The sequence below is a fragment of the Oncorhynchus tshawytscha genome, unplaced genomic scaffold (genome assembly GCF_018296145.1).
Source record: "Oncorhynchus tshawytscha isolate Ot180627B unplaced genomic scaffold, Otsh_v2.0 Un_contig_5675_pilon_pilon, whole genome shotgun sequence".
In the NCBI taxonomy this organism is placed as follows: Eukaryota; Metazoa; Chordata; class Actinopteri; order Salmoniformes; family Salmonidae; genus Oncorhynchus; species Oncorhynchus tshawytscha.
This window is the reverse complement of record NW_024609505.1, coordinates 3,135-20,983: the sequence shown is the minus strand read 5'-3', so window position 1 is coordinate 20,983 and position 17,849 is coordinate 3,135. Positions and strand designations below refer to the sequence as shown.

At 54.0% G+C, this 17,849-nt stretch overlaps 1 protein-coding gene across 1 annotated transcript in view; it reads right to left on the bottom strand.

Moving 5' to 3' along the window:
- n4bp2 (NEDD4 binding protein 2) overlaps positions 1-17,556 on the bottom strand; it is a gene marked incomplete at its 5' end in the record, with an annotated part of 35,631 nt that extends 18,075 nt beyond the window's left edge. Inside the window, 10 exon segments of the mRNA XM_042315593.1 lie at positions 1,989-4,368; positions 6,013-6,188; positions 6,190-6,476; positions 6,526-6,905; positions 8,038-8,114; positions 8,354-8,442; positions 16,098-16,124; positions 16,127-16,221; positions 16,435-17,417; positions 17,420-17,556. Coding sequence (XP_042171527.1) covers positions 1,989-4,368; positions 6,013-6,188; positions 6,190-6,476; positions 6,526-6,905; positions 8,038-8,114; positions 8,354-8,442; positions 16,098-16,124; positions 16,127-16,221; positions 16,435-17,417; positions 17,420-17,556 — 4,631 coding nt within the window.
- Positions 17,557-17,849: the final 293 nt, after the last annotated feature.

Below are 17,849 nucleotides of genomic sequence, written 5' to 3'. Positions count from 1 at the left end.
GTCTCACTACAGAAACAGGAGATAGACTAGTGTCCTGGTACATCAAGCTGTCTCACTACAGTAACAGGAGATAGACTAGTGTCCTGTCCAGGGGGTGTCCTGGTACATCAAGCTGTCTCACTACAGAAACAGGAGATAGACTAGTGTCCTGTCCAGGGGGTGTCCTGGTACATCAAGCTGTCTCACTACAGAAACAGGAGATAGACTAGTGTCCTGTCCAGGGGGTGTCCTGGTACATCAAGCTGTCTCACTACAGTAACAGGAGATAGACTAGTGTCCTGTCCAGGGGGTGTCCTGGTACATCAAGCTGTCTCACTACAGTAACAGGAGATAGACTAGTGTCCTGTCCAGGGGGTGTCCTGGTACATCAAGCTGTCTCACTACAGTAACAGGAGATAGACTAGTGTCCTGGTACATCAAGCTGTCTCACTACAGTAACAGGAGATAGACTAGTGTCCTGTCCAGGGGGTGTCCTGGTACATCAAGCTGTCTCACTACAGAAACAGGAGATAGACTAGTGTCCTGGTACATCAAGCTGTCTCACTACAGAAACAGGAGACAGACTAGTGTCCTGTCCAGGGGGTGTCCTGGTACATCAAGCTGTCTCACTACAGTAACAGGAGATAGACTAGTGTCCTGGTACATCAAGCTGTCTCACTACAGTAACAGGAGATAGACTAGTGTCCTGTGCAGGGGGTGTCCTGGTACATCAAGCTGTCTCACTACAGTAACAGGAGATAGACTAGTGTCCTGTCCAGGGGTGTCCTGGTACATCAAGCTGTCTCACTACAGTAACAGGAGATAGACTAGTGTCCTGTCCAGGGGTGTCCTGGTACATCAAGCTGTCTCACTACAGAAACAGGAGATAGACTAGTGTCCTGTCCAGGGGGTGTCCTGGTACATCAAGCTGTCCCACTACAGAAACAGGAGATAGACTAGTGTCCTGGTACATCAAGCTGTCTCACTACAGTAACAGGAGATAGACTAGTGTCCTGTCCAGGGGTGTCCTGGTACATCAAGCTGTCTCACTACAGTAACAGGAGATAGACTAGTGTCCTGTCCAGGGGTGTCCTGGTACATCAAGCTGTCTCACTACAGTAACAGGAGATAGACTAGTGTCCTGGTACATCAAGCTGTCTCACTACAGAAACAGGAGATAGACTAGTGTCCTGTCCAGGGGGTGTCCTGGTACATCAAGCTGTCTCACTACAGTAACAGGAGATAGACTAGTGTCCTGTCCAGGGGGTGACCTGTCCTGGTACATCAAGCTGTCTCACTACAGAAACAGGAGATAGACTAGTGTCCTGGTACATCAAGCTGTCTCACTACAGTAACAGGAGATAGACTAGTGTCCTGTCCAGGGGATAGTGTCCTGGTACATCAAGCTGTCCCACTAGGGCAGGGCCAATAGGGCAAGAGGAAATAGGGCAGGAGCCAATAGGGCAGGAAATAGGGCCCAATAGGGCAACAGGAAATAGGGCAGGAAATAGGGCAGGAAATAGGGCAGGAGCCAATAGGGCAACAGGAAATAGGGCAAGAGCCAATAGGGCAACAGGAAATAGGGCAGGAGCCAATAGGCTGTTCTGGCTCAGACAAGGTTTACTTCCTTTACACAGATAGAGCCTCAGCCAATACAACAACATACAATAAACAATAAACAACAACACACAATAAACAACAAACAATAAACAACAATAACAACACACAATAAAACCACCAAAAACACACAATAAACAACAACAATAAACAGCAATAACACACAATAAACAACAATAACACACAATAAACAACAAACAATAAACAACAACAACACACAATAAGCAATAATAATAACAACACACAATAAACAACAATAAACAACAACAATAAACAACAACAACAAACAATAAACAACAACACACAATAAACAACAATAACACACAATAAACAACAATAACACACAATAAACAACAATAACAACAACAATAATAAACAACAAACATCCCGACCTGCTGACACGTGTCATAGAGGTCCTCCAGAGTGTGTCTGTTGACCAGTTTAAAATGGCGTCTGAGAATGACGAGGTTCTGCTGTCTGGTCCGGCCCTCCTCCAGCTCCCTCTCCTCCACCTGGCTCCCCTTCTCGTGCGTCACACGGTACGGCACCACGCGCTGGCCGGAGGGGTGAACCGCAACGCCGGCCGAGACCGCCGCCGATACCTCTGGGAGGAAACGGGAAGGGTTGCCGTGGAGAATGGCGAGGGTGTTGTTAGGGGGAAAGTGGTCTCCCGCGGCCTCGGTTGGGTTGTCGTGACGATTGTGGTCGAGACGCCAGAGGAAGGCGAAGTCTTGCGGGTCGGTCTGGGAGGAGCGATCTGTGTCGGCCAATGATGGAGGAGGGGAGGGGCGGTGGGGGTTAGGGTTAAGGTCAGGGTTGAGATTAGGGTAGAGGTCAGGTTGAAGGTTAGGTTTGAGGTCGAGGTTAGGGTTAAGGACAGGGTCGAGGTTAGGTTTGAGGTCAGGGTTGAGGTTAGGGTTAAGGTCAGAGTCGAGATTAGGGTTAAGGTTAGGGTTAAGGTCAGAGTCGAGATTAGGGTCGAGGTTAGGGTTAAGGTCGAAGTTAGGGCTAAGGTCAGAGTCGAGATTAGGGTCGAGGTCAGAGTGGAGATTAGGGTCGAGGTCAGAGTGGATATTAGGGTCGAGGTCAGAAGGGAGATTAGGGTCGAGGTCAGAGTGGAGATTAGGGGCAAGGTCAGAGTTAGGGTTAGGGTCGAGGTCAGAGTGGAGATTAGGGTCAAGGTCAGAGTTAGGGTTAGGGTCGAGGTCAGAGTGGAGATTAGGGTCGAGGTCAGAGTTAGGGTTAGGGTCGAGGTCAGAGTGGAGATTAGGGTCGAGGTCAGGGTTAGGGTCGAGGTCAGGCTCAGCCCTCTGCCTCCGCTCCTCACTGCCCCCACCAAGATGGCCGACTTCACCTTCCATCCTGGTCTCACTAGAGTCAGTACACTGACTGCCCCCACCAAGATGGCCGACTTCACCTTCCATCCTGGTTTCACTAGCGTCAGTACACTGACTGCCTCTACCAAGATGGCCGACTTCACTTTCCACCCTGGTCTCACTAGCGTCAGTGCACTGACTGACCTCACCAACATGGCTGCATTCACCAGCTTCCACACTGCCCTCACCAATATGGCTGTCACTATCAGTACACTGACTGACCTTACCAAGATGGCTTCCTTCTACCTCCAACAAGTCTTTCTCAACTAAACCCTGAGTCCCCCCCTCTCCGGCGGCCTGAATGGTCTCTCCCTCCCTCTGCTCCACGGTGTTGGATCCAACCACCTGGGTTGAGTTAGGCGACACACAGTCAGGTAATTCCTCCCGACTCAGGACTCGGTCTTTATCAGCCTCCCCTCTCCTCCCTCCTGCCACACCCCTCTCTCCTCCTCCTCCTCCAAGTGAACGGTCTGAGGTAAGGGAGGGGACGGGGGAGGGGACAAGGGAGGGGACGGGGGAGGGGCAGGTGGGCAGGGGGAAGGAGTCAACACCCGTCTGTAAGAGCTCTAGAAGCTTCTGGAACTCTGTGACATGAGGCTCGCGACCAGGATGCCCTTCTGATTGGCTGCCTCTGGGACCTGCCTCCTCCCCCTCTTCCTCCCTCCCAGGGCGCCTCCCATTCCTTCCTCCTCCTCCTCTTCTTTGCTCCAGTACCTCCTCTGAAGGCCAGTCTCCAACAAACTCAGGCCTCACCCTCTCTCCCACATCCCTCACCCTCTCTCCCCCATCCCTCACCCTCTCTCCCACATCCCACACCTGCTCTCCCCCATCACCCATTTCTCCCACCAACTTCCCTCCTCCATCCCCCTCGCTCACCGATTGGCTAGCGTCCTTCACTACGACAGCAGGCTCCAGCCTATCAGAGTCCGTCTTCCTAGTTCTACTCCTCCTCTCTTTCCTCACCCTCTGACCAATCGACTCGGAGAAAGCCACGGGCCTCTCGTCGTCACCATGGAGATCTGCACTAAACACAGACTCCACCAGACAGTGGGGAATTCCTGTCTCTTCCTTTCCCTCCCCCCTTTTCCCCTCATCCTCCGGTTGCCACGGAGCTTCCGGTTCAGAAGCCACCGCTCCTAAATCAATAATATCCTCCTCATCCAGAATTTTAGAATTGTCCAGAATTCCACATTTTTCCGAGGCCTTTCCACTGAGGGAGAGGGACTCTGTGGAACCGTGGGCAGAGCTGTGACCCGGGGTTCTGGCTCTCCCGGAGCGGCCGACCGACGACACGTCGGGAAGCGAGGAGGAGAGCTGGGGGCAGGACCTCTCAGAGCCCTGGACCAATCGCTGCTCTCCTATCAGGTCGCGGCGGGCCTCGTCTGAGGACTTGGGCCTATCAGGAGAAAGAGAGACAGAGAGACAGAGAGAAAGAGATCACCTTTTCATTGTGACTTCAATTCAAGGGATCTGCATCTATTGTGATGCAGCCTGAAACTAACCTTAGTCCTGGGCCCTAACCCTGGGCCCTAACCCTGACCCTGGGCCCTAACCCTGGGCCCTAACCCTAACCCTGGGCCCTAACCCTGGGCCCTAACCCTAACCCTGGGCCCTAACCCTGGGCACTAACCCTAACCCTGGGCCCTAACCCTAACCCTGGGCCCTAACCCTGGGCCCTAACCCTGGGCCCTGACCCTAACCCTGGGCCCTAACCCTGGGCCCCCTAACCTAACCCTGGGCCCTAACCCTGGGCCCTAACCCTGGGCCCTAACCCTGGGCCCTAACCCTGGGCCCTGACCCCTAACCCTGGGCCCTAACTCTGGGCCCTGACCCTGGGCCCTAACCCTATCCCTGGGCCCTAACCCTAACCCTGGGCCCTAACCCTGGGCCCTAACCCTGGGCCCTAACCCTAACCCTGGGCCCTGACCCTGGGCCCTAACCCTATCCCTGGGCCCTATCCCTATCCCTGGGCCCTGACCCTGACCCTGGGCCCTAACCCTAACCCTGGGCCCTAACCCTGGGCCCTGACCCTGGGCCCTAACCCTGGGCCCTAACCCTAACCCTGAGCCCTAACCCTGGGCCCTAACCCTAACCCTGAGCCCTAACCCTGGGCCCTAACCCTGGGCCCTGACCCTAACCCTGGGCCCTAACCCTGGGCCCTGACCCTGGGCCCTAACCCTGGGCCCTAACCCTAACCCTGGGCCCTAACCCTGGGCCCTAACCCTGGGCCCTAACCCTGGGCCCTAACCCTGGGCCCTAACCCTGGGCCCTAACCCTGGGCCCTAACCCTGGGCCCTAACCCTGGGCCCTAACCCTGGGCCCTGACCCCCTAACCCTGGGCCCTAACCCTGGGCCCTAACCCTGGGCCCTAACTCTGGGCCCTGACCCTGGGCCCTAACCCTATCCCTGGGCCCTGACCCTGGGCCCTAACCCTGGGCCCTAACCCTGGGCCCTAACCCTAACCCTGGGCCCTAACCCTGGGCCCTAACCCTAACCCTGGGCCCTAACCCTAACCCTGGGCCCTAACCCTAACCCTGAGCCCTAACTCTGGGCCCTGACCCTGGGCCCTAACCCTGGGCCCTAACCCTGGGCCCTAACTCTGGGCCCTAACCCTGGGCCCTAACCCTGGCCCCTGACCCTGGGCCCTGACCCTGGGCCCTAACCCTATCCCTGGGCCCTGACCCTATCCCTGACCCTATCCCTGACCCTAGTCTCCTATCCCTGACCCTATCCCTGATCCTATCCCTGACCCTATCCCTAGTCTCCTATCCCTGACCCTATCCCTAGTCTCCTATCCCTGACCCTATCCCTGACCCTATCCCTGACCATATCCCTAGTCTCCTATCCCTGACCCTATCCCTGACCCTATCCCTGATCCTATCCCTGACCCTATCCCTAGTCTCCTATCCCTGATCCTATCCCTAGTCTCCTATCCCTGACCCTATCCCTAGTCTCCTATCCCTAGTCTCCCCTCCCTGACACTATCTCCTATTCCTATTGGTAGTTTGAGATGCAGTCTGGGTGTGTTGAGGAAACTTACTGTGACGGGCTAGCCTCCTGATGGGGTGGGCTAGCTTCCTGATGGGGTGGGCTAGCCTCCTGATGGGGTGGGCTAGCTTCCTGATGGGGTGGGCTAGCCTCCTGATGGGGTGGGCTAGCCTCCTGATGGGGTGGGCTAGCCTCCTGATGGGGTGGGCTAGCTTCCTGATGGGGTGGGCTAGCCTTCCTGATGGGGTGGGCTAGCTTCCTGGTGGGGTGGGCTAGCTTCCTGGTGGGGTGGGCTAGCCTCCTGATGGGGTGGGTTAGCCTCCTGATGGGGTGGGCTAGCCTCCTGATGGGGTGGGCTAGCCTCCTGATGGGGTGGGCTAGCCTCCTGATGGGGTGGGCTAGCCTCCTGGTGGGGTGGGCTAGTTTGGCCTCCTGGTGGGGTGGTAGTTTGGCCTCCTGGTGGGGTGGTAGTTTGGCCTCCTGGTGGGGTGGTAGTTTGGTCTCCTGGTGGGGTGGGGTGGTAGTTTGGCCTCCTGATGGGGTTGGCTTGGGTCCTGTTGGGGGGTAGTTTGGCCTCCTGATGGGGTGGGCTTGGGTCCTGTTGGGGGGTAGTTTGGCCTCCTGATGGGGTGGGCTTGGGTCCTGTTGGGGGGGTAGTTTGGCGTCGTGATGGGGGGGGCTCGTGTTGGGTCCTGTTGGGGGTAGTTTGGCCTCCTGATGGTGTGGGCTTGGGTCCTGTTGGGGAGGTAGTTTGGCGTCGTGATGGGGGGTCGTGTTGGGTCCTGTTGGGGGTAGTTTGGCGTCGTGATGAGGGGGTCGTGTTGGGTCATAATTGGGGGTAGTTTGGGGTGAGAGCTCCCCATGATGGAGTGAATGGTCACGTGACGATCATAATTTTCCATCATCCAACGGATCTTCTCTGCTTTAACACTGTGCCTAGTACGTCTAGAGAGAGAGAGACAGAGAGAGAGAGGTAGAGAGGTAGAGAGAGAGAGAGAGAGAGAGAGAGAGAGAGAGAGAGAGAGAGAGAGAAGAAGAGAATGAGAGAGAGAGGAAGAGAAGAGAGAGAGAAGAGAGAGGTAGAGAGAGAGAGAGAAGAGAGAGAGACAGAGGAGAGAGAGAGACAGAGGTAGAGAGAGAGAGAATGAGAGAGAGAGGGGGAAGAGAGGAAGGGAGAGAGAGAGAGACAGAGAGAGGTAGAGAAGAGAGAGAGAGGAGAGAGAGAGGTAGAGAGAGACAGAGGTAGAGAGAGAGAGAAGAGAGAGAAGAGAGAGAATGAGAGAGAGAGGGGGGAAGAGAGGAAGGGAGGAGGAGGAGGAAGGGAGAGAGAGGAGGGGAGAGGAGAGAGGGGGAGAGGAGAGAGGAGGGGGAAGAGAGAGGAAGAGAAGAGGGAGGGGGAGAGGAAGAGAGGATGGGGGAGAGGAAGAGAGGAGGGGGGGGGAGGGGGAGGGAGGGGAGAAAGGAGGGAGAGAAAGAGGGGAGAGGAGGGTGAGGGGAGAGAAAGAGGGGAGAGGAGGGGGGCGGAAGAGGGGTTATCTATTTAGTTTTTCATTTCGACTTCAATTCAGATGAATTTGTAATAACTTTATTAGTGGTTTGTTTACATTAAATCAAAGTCTATCCTATCATAATAACTTTATTGGTAATTTACATCAATTCAAAGTATATGGTAATATAGAGATGTCATGTTGTTCGGGATGTGTATGAGGAAGTGAATTCAGATGACCAGCATGCATCTGTTCAGAAACTAACTGTGAGAACTTTCAGAGTCAAAGATATAATGCCCAGCATGCACCTGTTCAGAAACTGTGACAGGTCAAAGATATGATGACCAGCATGCACCTGTTCAGAAACAGTGAGAACTGAAGCTAATGGGGATCCAAATAAACAAATAACTTTATTGATACCTCCCCAGGTGTTTTGTAATAACTTTATTGGTACCTCTCCAGGTGTTTCGTAATAACTTTATTGGTACCTCTCCAGGTGTTTCGTAATAACTTTATTGGTACCTCTCCAGGTGTTTTGTAATAACTTTATTGGTACCTCTCCAGGTGTTTTGTAATAACTTTATTGGTACCTCTCCAGTTCCCTGGGTTTGTTCTTCCACCAGGTACTAGGCTCCCGGAACAAAACCTTGTAGTTGTGCCTCAGAGCCTGTAGGGACACACAGCACATCCTACCATTAGACAGTGTGTGTGTGTGTAGGTGTGTGTGTGTAGGTGTGTGTGTGTAGATGTGGGTGTAGATGTGGGTGTGTGTGTGTGTGTTTGGTAAAAGACATACACCAGTATAATACATACATAAACTTGAATAACTATTGAAATGTATTTCTGATTAAAATGGAACATAGTTTGTATTTTCACACAAAAGAAAGGAGAGAGAGAAAGACAGACCGTAGTTACGTAGGGTTTCATCTCCCAGCCCTGCAGGTTGGTGTTGTCAATAATAACAGGAGAGAAAGAGGCCTCCATCACTTCCTGGGCTGAGGACACATCAACACCATGTTATTCAATGGGACACAGAGACCATTTACATGGTTAGGGTGTAGGGGTTAGGGTGTAGGGGTTAGGGTGTAGGGGTTAGGGTGTAGGGTTAGGGTGTAGGGGTTAGGGTGTAGGGGTTAGGGTGTAGGGGTTAGGGTGTAGGGGTTAGGGTGTAGGGGTTAGGGTGTAGGGGTTAGGGTGTAGGGGTTAGGGTGTAGGGGTTAGGGTGTAGGGGTTAGGGGTTAGGGTGTAGGGGTTAGGGTGTAGGGGTTAGGGTGTAGGGGTTAGGGTGTAGGGGTTAGGGTGTATATGTTGGTGTTGTCAATGTAGGGGAGGCCTCCATCACTTCCTGGGCTGAGGACACATCAACACCATGTTATTCAATGGGGTTTACATGGTTAGGGGTAGGGTGTTAGGGTGTAGGGGTTAGGGTGTAGGGGTGTAGGGTGTAGGGGCTAGGGTGTAGGGGTTAGGGGTTAGGGTGTAGGGGTTAGGGTGTAGGGGTTAGGGTGTAGGGGTTAGGGTGTAGGGGTAGGGTGTTAGGGTGTAGGGGTTAGGGTGTAGGGGTTAGGGTGTAGGGGTTAGGGTGTAGGGGCTAGGGTGTAGGGGTTAGGGTGTAGGGGTTAGGGTGTAGGGGTTAGGGTGTAGGGGTTAGGGTGTAGGGGTTAGGGTGTAGGGGTTAGGGTGTAGGGGTTAGGGTGTAGGGGTTAGGGTGTAGGGGTTAGGGGATAGTATATGTTGGTGTTGTCAATAATAACAGGAGAGAAAGAGGCCTCCATCACTTCCTGGGCTGAGGACACATCAACACCATGTTATTCAATGGGACACAGAGACCATTTACATGGTTAGGGTGTAGGGGTTAGGGTGTAGGGGTTAGGGTGTAGGGGTTAGGGTGTAGGGGTTAGGGTGTAGGGGTTAGGGTGTAGGGGTTAGGGTGTAGGGGTTAGGGTGTAGGGGTTAGGGTAGGGGTTAGGGGGATAGTATATGTTGGTGTTGTCAATAATAACAGGAGAGAAAGAGGCCTCCATCACTTCCTGGGCTGAGGACACATCAACACCATGTTATTCAATGGGACACAGAGACCATTTACATGGTTAGGGTGTAGGGGTTAGGGTGTAGGGTGTAGGGGTTAGGGGTTAGGGTGTAGGGTGTAGGGGTTAGGGGATAGTATATGTTGGTGTTGTCAATAATAACAGGAGAGAAAGAGGCCTCCATCACTTCCTGGGCTGAGGACACATCAACACCATGTTATTCAATGGGACACAGAGACCATTTACATGGTTAGGGTGTAGGGGTTAGGGTGTAGGGGTTAGGGTGTAGGGGTTAGGGTGTAGGGGTAGGGTGTAGGGTGTTGGGTTAGGGTGTAGGGGTTAGGGTGTAGGGGTTAGGGTGTAGGGGTTAGGGTGTAGGGGTTAGGGGATAGTATATGTTGGTGTTGTCAATAACAGGAGAGAAAGAGGCCTCCATCACTTCCTGGGCTGAGGACACATCAACACCATGTTATTCAATGGGACACAGAGACCATTTACATGGTTAGGTGTAGGGGTTAGGGTGTAGGGGTTAGGGTGTAGGGGTTAGGGTGTAGGGGTAGGGTGTAGGGTGTATGGGTTAGGGTGTAGGGGTTAGGGTGTAGGGGTTAGGGTGTAGGGGTTAGGGTGTAGGGGTTAGGGGATAGTATATGTTGGTGTTGTCAATAATAACAGGAGAGAAAGAGGCCTCCATCACTTCCTGGGCTGAGGACACATCAACACCATGTTATTCAATGGGACACAGAGACCATTTACATGGTTAGGGGTAGGGGTTAGGGTGTAGGGGTTAGGGTGTAGGGGTTAGGGTGTAGGGGTTAGGGTGTAGGGGTTAGGGTGTATGGGTTAGGGTGTAGGGGTTAGGGTGTAGGGGTTAGGGTGTAGGGGTTAGGGTGTAGGGGTTAGGGTGTAGGGGTTAGGGTGTAGGGGTTAGGGGTAGGGGTTAGGGTGTGGGGTTAGGGTGCAGGGGTTAGGGTGTAGGGGTTAGGGTGTAGGGGTTAGGGTGTAGGGGTTAGGGTGTAGGGGTTAGGGTGTATGGGTTAGGGTGTATGGGTTAGGGTGTAGGGGTTAGGGTGTAGGGGTTAGGGTGTAGGGGTTAGGGTGTAGGGGTTAGGGTGTATGGGTTAGGGTGTATGGGTTAGGGTGTAGGGGTTAGGGTGTAGGGGTTAGGGTGTAGGGGTTAGGGTGTAGGGGTTAGGGTGTAGGGGTTAGGGTGTAGGGGTTAGTGTAGGGGTTAGGGTGTAGGGGTTAGGGTGTAGGGGTTAGGGTGTATGGGTTAGGGTGTATGGGTTAGGGTGTAGGGGTTAGGGTGTAGGGGTTAGGGTGTAGGGGTTAGGGTGTAGGGGTTAGGGTGTAGGGGTTGGGGGCAGGGGTTAGGGTGTAGGGGTTAGGGTGCAGGGGTTAGGGTGCAGGGGTTAGGGTGTAGGGGGTTAGGGTGTAGGGGTTAGGGTGTAGGGGTTAGGGTGTATGGGTTAGGGTGTAGGGGTAGGGTGTAGGGGTTAGGGTGTAGGGGTTAGGGTGTAGGGGTTAGGGGTTAGTATATGTTGGTGTTGTCAATAATAACAGGAGAGAAAGAGGCCTCCATCACTTCCTGGGCTGAGGACACATCAACACCATGTTATTCAATGGGACACAGAGACCATTTACATGGTTAGGGTGTAGGGGTTAGGGTGTAGGGGTTAGGGTGTAGGGGTTAGGGTGTAGGGGTTAGGGTGTAGGGGTTAGGGTGTATGGGTTAGGGTGTATGGGTTAGGGTGTATGGGTTAGGGTGTAGGGGTTAGGGTGTAGGGGGTAGGGTGTATGGGTTAGGGTGCAGGGGTTAGGGTGTAGGGGTTAGGGGTTAGTATATGTTGGTGTTGTCAATAATAACAGGAGAGAAAGAGGCCTCCATCACTTCCTGGGCTGAGGACACATCAACACCATGTTATTCAATGGGACACAGAGACCATTTACATGGTTAGGGTGTAGGGGTTAGGGTGTAGGGGTTAGGGTGTAGGGGTTAGGGTGTATGGGTTAGGGTGTAGGGGTTAGGGTGTAGGGGTAGGGTGTAGGGGTTAGGGTGTATGGGTTAGGGTGTAGGGGTTAGGGTGTAGGGGTTAGGGTGTAGGGGTTAGGGTGTAGGGGTTAGGGGCTAGGGGATAGTATATGTTGGTGTTGTCAATAATAACAGGAGAGAAAGAGGCCTCCATCACTTCCTGGGCTGAGGACACATCAACACCATGTTATTCAATGGGACACAGACCATTTACATGGTTAGGGTGTAGGGGTTAGGGTGTAGGGGTTAGGGTGTAGGGGTTAGGGTGTAGGGGGTAGGGTGTAGGGTGTATGGGTTAGGGTGTAGGGGTTAGGGTGTAGGGGTTAGGGTGTAGGGGTTAGGGTGTAGGGGTTAGGGGATAGTATATGTTGGTGTTGTCAATAATAACAGGAGAGAAAGAGGCCTCCATCACTTCCTGGGCTGAGGACACATCAACACCATGTTATTCAATGGGACACAGAGACCATTTACATGGTTAGGGTGTAGGGGTTAGGGTGTAGGGGTTAGGGTGTAGGGGTTAGGGATAGTATATGTTGGTGTTGTCAATAATAACAGGAGAGAAAGAGGCCTCCATCACTTCCTGGGCTGAGGACACATCAACACCATGTTATTCAATGGGACACAGAGACCATTTACATGGTTAGGGTGTAGGGGTTAGGGTGTAGGGGTTAGGGTGTAGGGGTTAGGGGTTAGGGTGTAGGGGGTAGGGTGTAGGGTGTTAGGGTGTAGGGGTTAGGGTGTAGGGGTTAGGGGTTAGGGTGTAGGGGCTAGGGTGTAGGGGTTAGGGTGTAGGGGTTAGGGTGTAGGGGTTAGGGTGTAGGGGCTAGGGTGTAGGGGTTTAGGGTGCAGGGGTTAGGGTGTAGGGGTTAGGGTGTAGGGGTTAGGGTGCAGGGGTTAGGGTGTAGGGGTTAGGGTGTAGGGGTTAGGGTGTAGGGGTTAGGGTGTAGGGGTTAGGGTGTAGGGGGTAGGGGTTAGGGGGTAGGGGTTAGGGGGTAGGGGTTAGGGGCTAGTGTGTAGGGGCTAGGGTGTAGGGGTTAGGGTGTGGGGTTAGGGTGTAGGGGTTAGGGTGTAGGGGTAGGGTGTAGGGGGTAGGGTGTATGGGTTAGGGTGTAGGGGTTAGGGTGTAGGGGTTAGGGTGTAGGGGTTAGGGTGTAGGGGTTAGGGTGTAGGGGTTAGGGTGTAGGGGTTAGGGTGTAGGGGTTAGGGTGTAGGGGTTAGGGTGTAGGGGTTAGGGTGTAGGGGTTAGGGGATAGTATATGTTGGTGTTGTCAATAATAACAGGAGAGAAAGAGGCCTCCATCACTTCCTGGGCTGAGGACACATCACCACCATGTTATTCAATGGGACACAGAGACCATTTACATGGTTAGGTGTAGGGGTTAGGGTGTAGGGGTTAGGGTGTAGGGGTTAGGGTGTAGGGGGTAGGGTGTAGGGGTAGGGTGTTAGGGGTAGGGGTTAGGGTGTAGGGGTTAGGGTGTAGGGGCTAGGGTGTAGGGGTTAGGGTGTAGGGGTTAGGGTGTAGGGGTTAGGGTGTAGGGGTTAGGGTGTAGGGGTTAGGGTGTAGGGGTTAGGGTGTAGGGGTTAGGGTGTAGGGGTTAGGGTGTAGGGGTTAGGGTGCAGGGGTTAGGGTGCAGGGGTTAGGGTGTAGGGGTTAGGGTGTAGGGGTTAGGGTGTAGGGGTTAGGGTGTAGGGGTTAGGGTGTAGGGGTTAGGGTGTAGGGGTTAGGGTGCAGGGGTTAGGGTGCAGGGGTTAGGGTGTAGGGGTTAGGGTGTAGGGGTTAGGGTGTAGGGGTTAGGGTGTAGGGGTTAGGGTGTAGGGGTTAGGGTGCAGGGGTTAGGGTGCAGGGGTTAGGGTGTAGGGGTTAGGGTGTAGGGGTTAGGGTGTAGGGGTTAGGGTGTAGGGGTTAGGGTGTAGGGGTTAGGGATAGTATATGTTGGTGTTGTCAATAATAACAGGAGAGAAAGAGGCCTCCATCACTTCCTGGGCTGAGGACACATCAACACCATGTTATTCAATGGGACACAGAGACCATTTACATGGTTAGGGTGTAGGGGGTTAGGGTGTAGGGGTTAGGGTGTAGGGGTTAGGGTGTAGGGGGTAGGGTGTATGGGTTAGGGTGTATGGGTTAGGGTGTAGGGGTTAGGGTGTAGGGGTTAGGGTGTAGGGGTTAGGGGATAGTATATGTTGGTGTTGTCAATAATAACAGGAGAGAAAGAGGCCTCCATCACTTCCTGGGCTGAGGACACATCAACACCATGTTATTCAATGGGACACAGAGAGGGTGTAGGGTTAGGGTGTAGGGGTTAGGGTGTAGGGGCTAGGGTGTAGGGGTTAGGGTGTAGGGGTTAGGGTGTAGGGGTTAGGGTGTAGGGGTTAGGGTGCAGGGGTTAGGGTGTAGGGGTTAGGGTGTAGGGGTTAGGGTGTAGGGGTTAGGGTGTAGGGGTTAGGGTGTAGGGGGTAGGGGTTAGGGGGTAGGGGTTAGGGTGTAGGGGTTAGGGGCTAGGGATAGTATATGTTGGTGTTGTCAATAATAACAGGAGAGAAAGAGGCCTCCATCACTTCCTGGGCTGAGGACACATCACCACCATGTTATTCAATGGGACACAGAGACCATTTACATGGTTAGGGTGTAGGGGTTAGGGTGTAGGGGTTAGGGTGTAGGGGTTAGGGTGTAGGGGTTAGGGTGTAGGGGGTAGGGTGTAGGGGTAGGGTGTTAGGGGTAGGGGTTAGGGTGTAGGGGTTAGGGGTTAGGGTGTAGGGGCTAGGGTGTAGGGGTTAGGGTGTAGGGGTTAGGGTGTAGGGGTTAGGGTGTAGGGGTTAGGGTGTAGGGGTTAGGGTGTAGGGGTTAGGGTGTAGGGGTTAGGGTGCAGGGGTTAGGGTGCAGGGTTAGGGTGTAGGGGTTAGGGTGTAGGGGTTAGGGTGCAGGGGTTAGGGTGTAGGGGTTAGGGTGTAGGGGTTAGGGTGTAGGGGTTAGGGTGTAGGGGTTAGGGTGCAGGGGTTAGGGTGTAGGGGTTAGGGTGTAGGGGTTAGGGTGTAGGGGTTAGGGTGTAGGGGTTAGGGTGTAGGGGTTAGGGTGCAGGGGTTAGGGTGCAGGGGTTAGGGTGCAGGGGTTAGGGTGTAGGGGTTAGGGTGTAGGGGTTAGGGTGTAGGGGTTAGGGTGTAGGGGTTAGGGTGTAGGGGTTAGGGGATAGTATATGTTGGTGTTGTCAATAATAACAGGAGAGAAAGAGGCCTCCATCACTTCCTGGGCTGAGGACACATCAACACCATGTTATTCAATGGGACACAGAGACCATTTACATGGTTAGGGTGTAGGGGTTAGGGTGTAGGGGTTAGGGTGTAGGGGTTAGGGTGTAGGGGGTAGGGTGTATGGGTTAGGGTGTATGGGTTAGGGTGTAGGGGTTAGGGTGTAGGGGTTAGGGTGTAGGGGTTAGGGGATAGTATATGTTGGTGTTGTCAATAACAGGAGAGAAAGAGGCCTCCATCACTTCCTGGGCTGAGGACACATCAACACCATGTTATTCAATGGGACACAGAGACCATTTACATGGTTAGGGTGTAGGGGTTAGGGTGTAGGGGTTAGGGTTAGGGGTTAGGGTGTAGGGGCTAGGGTGTAGGGGTTAGGGTGTAGGGGTTAGGGTGTAGGGGGTAGGGTGTAGGGGTAGGGGTAGGGTGTAGGGGTTAGGGGCTAGTGTGTAGGGGTAGGGGTTAGGGTGTAGGGGTTAGGGGCTGTGTGTAGGGGCTAGGGTGTAGGGGTTAGGGTGTAGGGGTTAGGGTGTAGGGGTTAGGGTGTAGGGGCTAGGGGTAGGGGCAGGGGTTAGGGGTGTAGGGGGTAGGGTGTAGGGGGTAGGGGTTAGGGGCTGGGGTTAGGGCTAGTGTGTAGGGGCTAGGGTGTAGGGGTTAGGGTGTAGGGGTTAGGGTGTAGGGGTTAGGTTAGGGTGGAAGGGGTTAGGGTGTGGGGTTAGGGGGTGTAGGGGTAGGGGTATGGGTTAGGGTGTAGGGGTTAGGGTGTAGGGGTTAGGGTGTAGGGGTTAGGGTGTAGGGGTTAGGGTGTAGGGGTTAGGGGATAGTATATGTTGGTGTTGTCAATAATAACAGGAGAGAAAGAGGCCTCCATCACTTCCTGGGCTGAGGACACATCAACACCATGTTATTCAATGGGACACAGAGACCATTTACATGGTTAGGGTGTAGGGGTTAGGGTGTAGGGGTTAGGGTGTAGGGGTTAGGGTGTATGGGTTAGGGTGTAGGGGTTAGGGTGTAGGGGTTAGGGTGTAGGGGTTAGGGTGTAGGGGTTAGGGGATAGTATATGTTGGTGTTGTCAATAATAACAGGAGAGAAAGAGGCCTCCATCACTTCCTGGGCTGAGGACACATCAACACCATGTTATTCAATGGGACACAGAGACCATTTACATGGTTAGGGTGTAGGGGTTAGGGTGTAGGGGTAGGGGTTAGGGTGTAGGGTTAGGGTGTAGGGTGTAGGGGTTAGGGTTTAGGCTGTTAGGGTGTAGGGGTTAGGGTGTAGGGGTTAGGGTGTAGGCTGTTAGGGTGTAGGCTGTAGGGGTTAGGGGTGTAGGGGTTAGGGTGTATACCTCTAGCGTGGTTCCATTCGTGGGCCTCCCTAAAGCTGAGGGGTCGTAGCGATAGTCCCCATGACGACAGAAATAATCATCCGTGCTCAACACCACCCCATGTGGGTTCTGTTCCAGCATGGCCCTACACACACACACACACACACACACACACACACAGGGATAACACACACACACACAGGATAACACACACACACACAGGAATAACACACGCATGCAAGCACACACGATTATTGGTGAGTGTGGTTAACATTATTGTAAACACACACACACACACACACCCATCCAACCCCCCCGCCCACCCCTATACACACACACACCTAACACGCCCCCTTACCGGGCCAGGGTGGACTTGCCCGACCCAGGAGCTCCCCGTAGCAGCACTAGGACACGCCCCTCCAGCCGGAGCCTACCATGTTGCCCAGAGAGGAGGGGTGCTCTGGGGCCAGCAGACACACCCCCTGTCCAAGACCTGGGTACGGTTGCGGCTTGACCGACAGGGCCCTGGGCCAACCAGTGGGAGGCGGGTGTGGCTCGGGTGTGCCAGGAGGAGGGGCTTAGCGCTACAGGGACGATAAATGCCGGCCCCGTTGCCTGATTTCCGCGGACATGCGGTTGGAACTCCGGCGCTCGAGTATTCCAGAACGGCGGGTTGTTGAGTCGCTCTTCTTCTCCTGCGACGCTCGTCTTCGTCCTCGCCCCCCTTACTACGCCACCTGGTGGTACGGTCCGCTCGCCCTCTGGATGAACAGTGAACTGGTCCAGTTTCCTGTATGCCTGGAATGCAGAGGGGCGATCGGCGGCCCCTGGGTCCAAAAGCAGGCTGGGTTTTGTTCTGTCCGTCTCGGATGGCGATGAAGTCAGATGACTGAAATCCAGTGTTGACCGTTGCCGCCGGTAACCGGCTGCTCCTCCAGAGAAGTTGAGACTCAGGTCAGAGACAGGGGAGTGAGGTCCGCTAGCCTGCCCAGCTGAGAACACCCTGTCTGGGCATGGCTGGTCCCCTGGGAGCCCCCTCCTGGAGGCTGAGGCTCTTGGGCTGGACTGGAGCGGCTGTGGCAGGGCCTGCTGCTGGGCGCCCGGGGGCTGAACGAGGAAGGAGAGGGAAGAGACGGATGAGGAAGAGGAGGAGTGAAGATCACCGTGGTCCCTCTCTCCAGCTTCCTGCTGTATGGTAAGATTCTCCAGCTCACGGTCGATCAGAACATCAAACTCTTCTGTCAAGTCAGTGGTCAGGTCCTGGTTATCTTCGCTGCGGAGAGGAGGGGCCCGTCGGGGAGGGGAGAGGGGGACAGCTGACTCCCCGTAGGAGGGTGGGGGTGAAGGTCTGGTTCGGAGGAGTTGTGTTGGGGGCTGAGGAGAGCTGCGGTAAGCTCAAACCCGGAGAGGAGGGGAGGGAGGGGGCCAACATGCTCAGCTGCTACAGACAGCTCCAGGAGAGAATCCATCGCATTCTCAACTACAGGAAGAGACATGGAAGGAGAAAAAGAGAGAGAGAAAAAGAGAGAGAAAAGAGAAAGAGAGAGAAAGAGAGAGAGAGAGAGAGAGAGAGAGAAAGAAAGAGAGAGAGAAAGAGAGAAAAGAGAGAGAAGAGAGAGAGAGAGAGAGAGAAAGAGAGAAAAAGAGAGAGAAAAAGAGAGAGAAAAAGAGAGAGAGAGAGAGAGAGAGAAGAGAGATATATAGAGAGAGAGAAAAAGATATATAGATATATAGATAGAAATATAGAGAGAGAGAGAAAGAGAGATATATAGA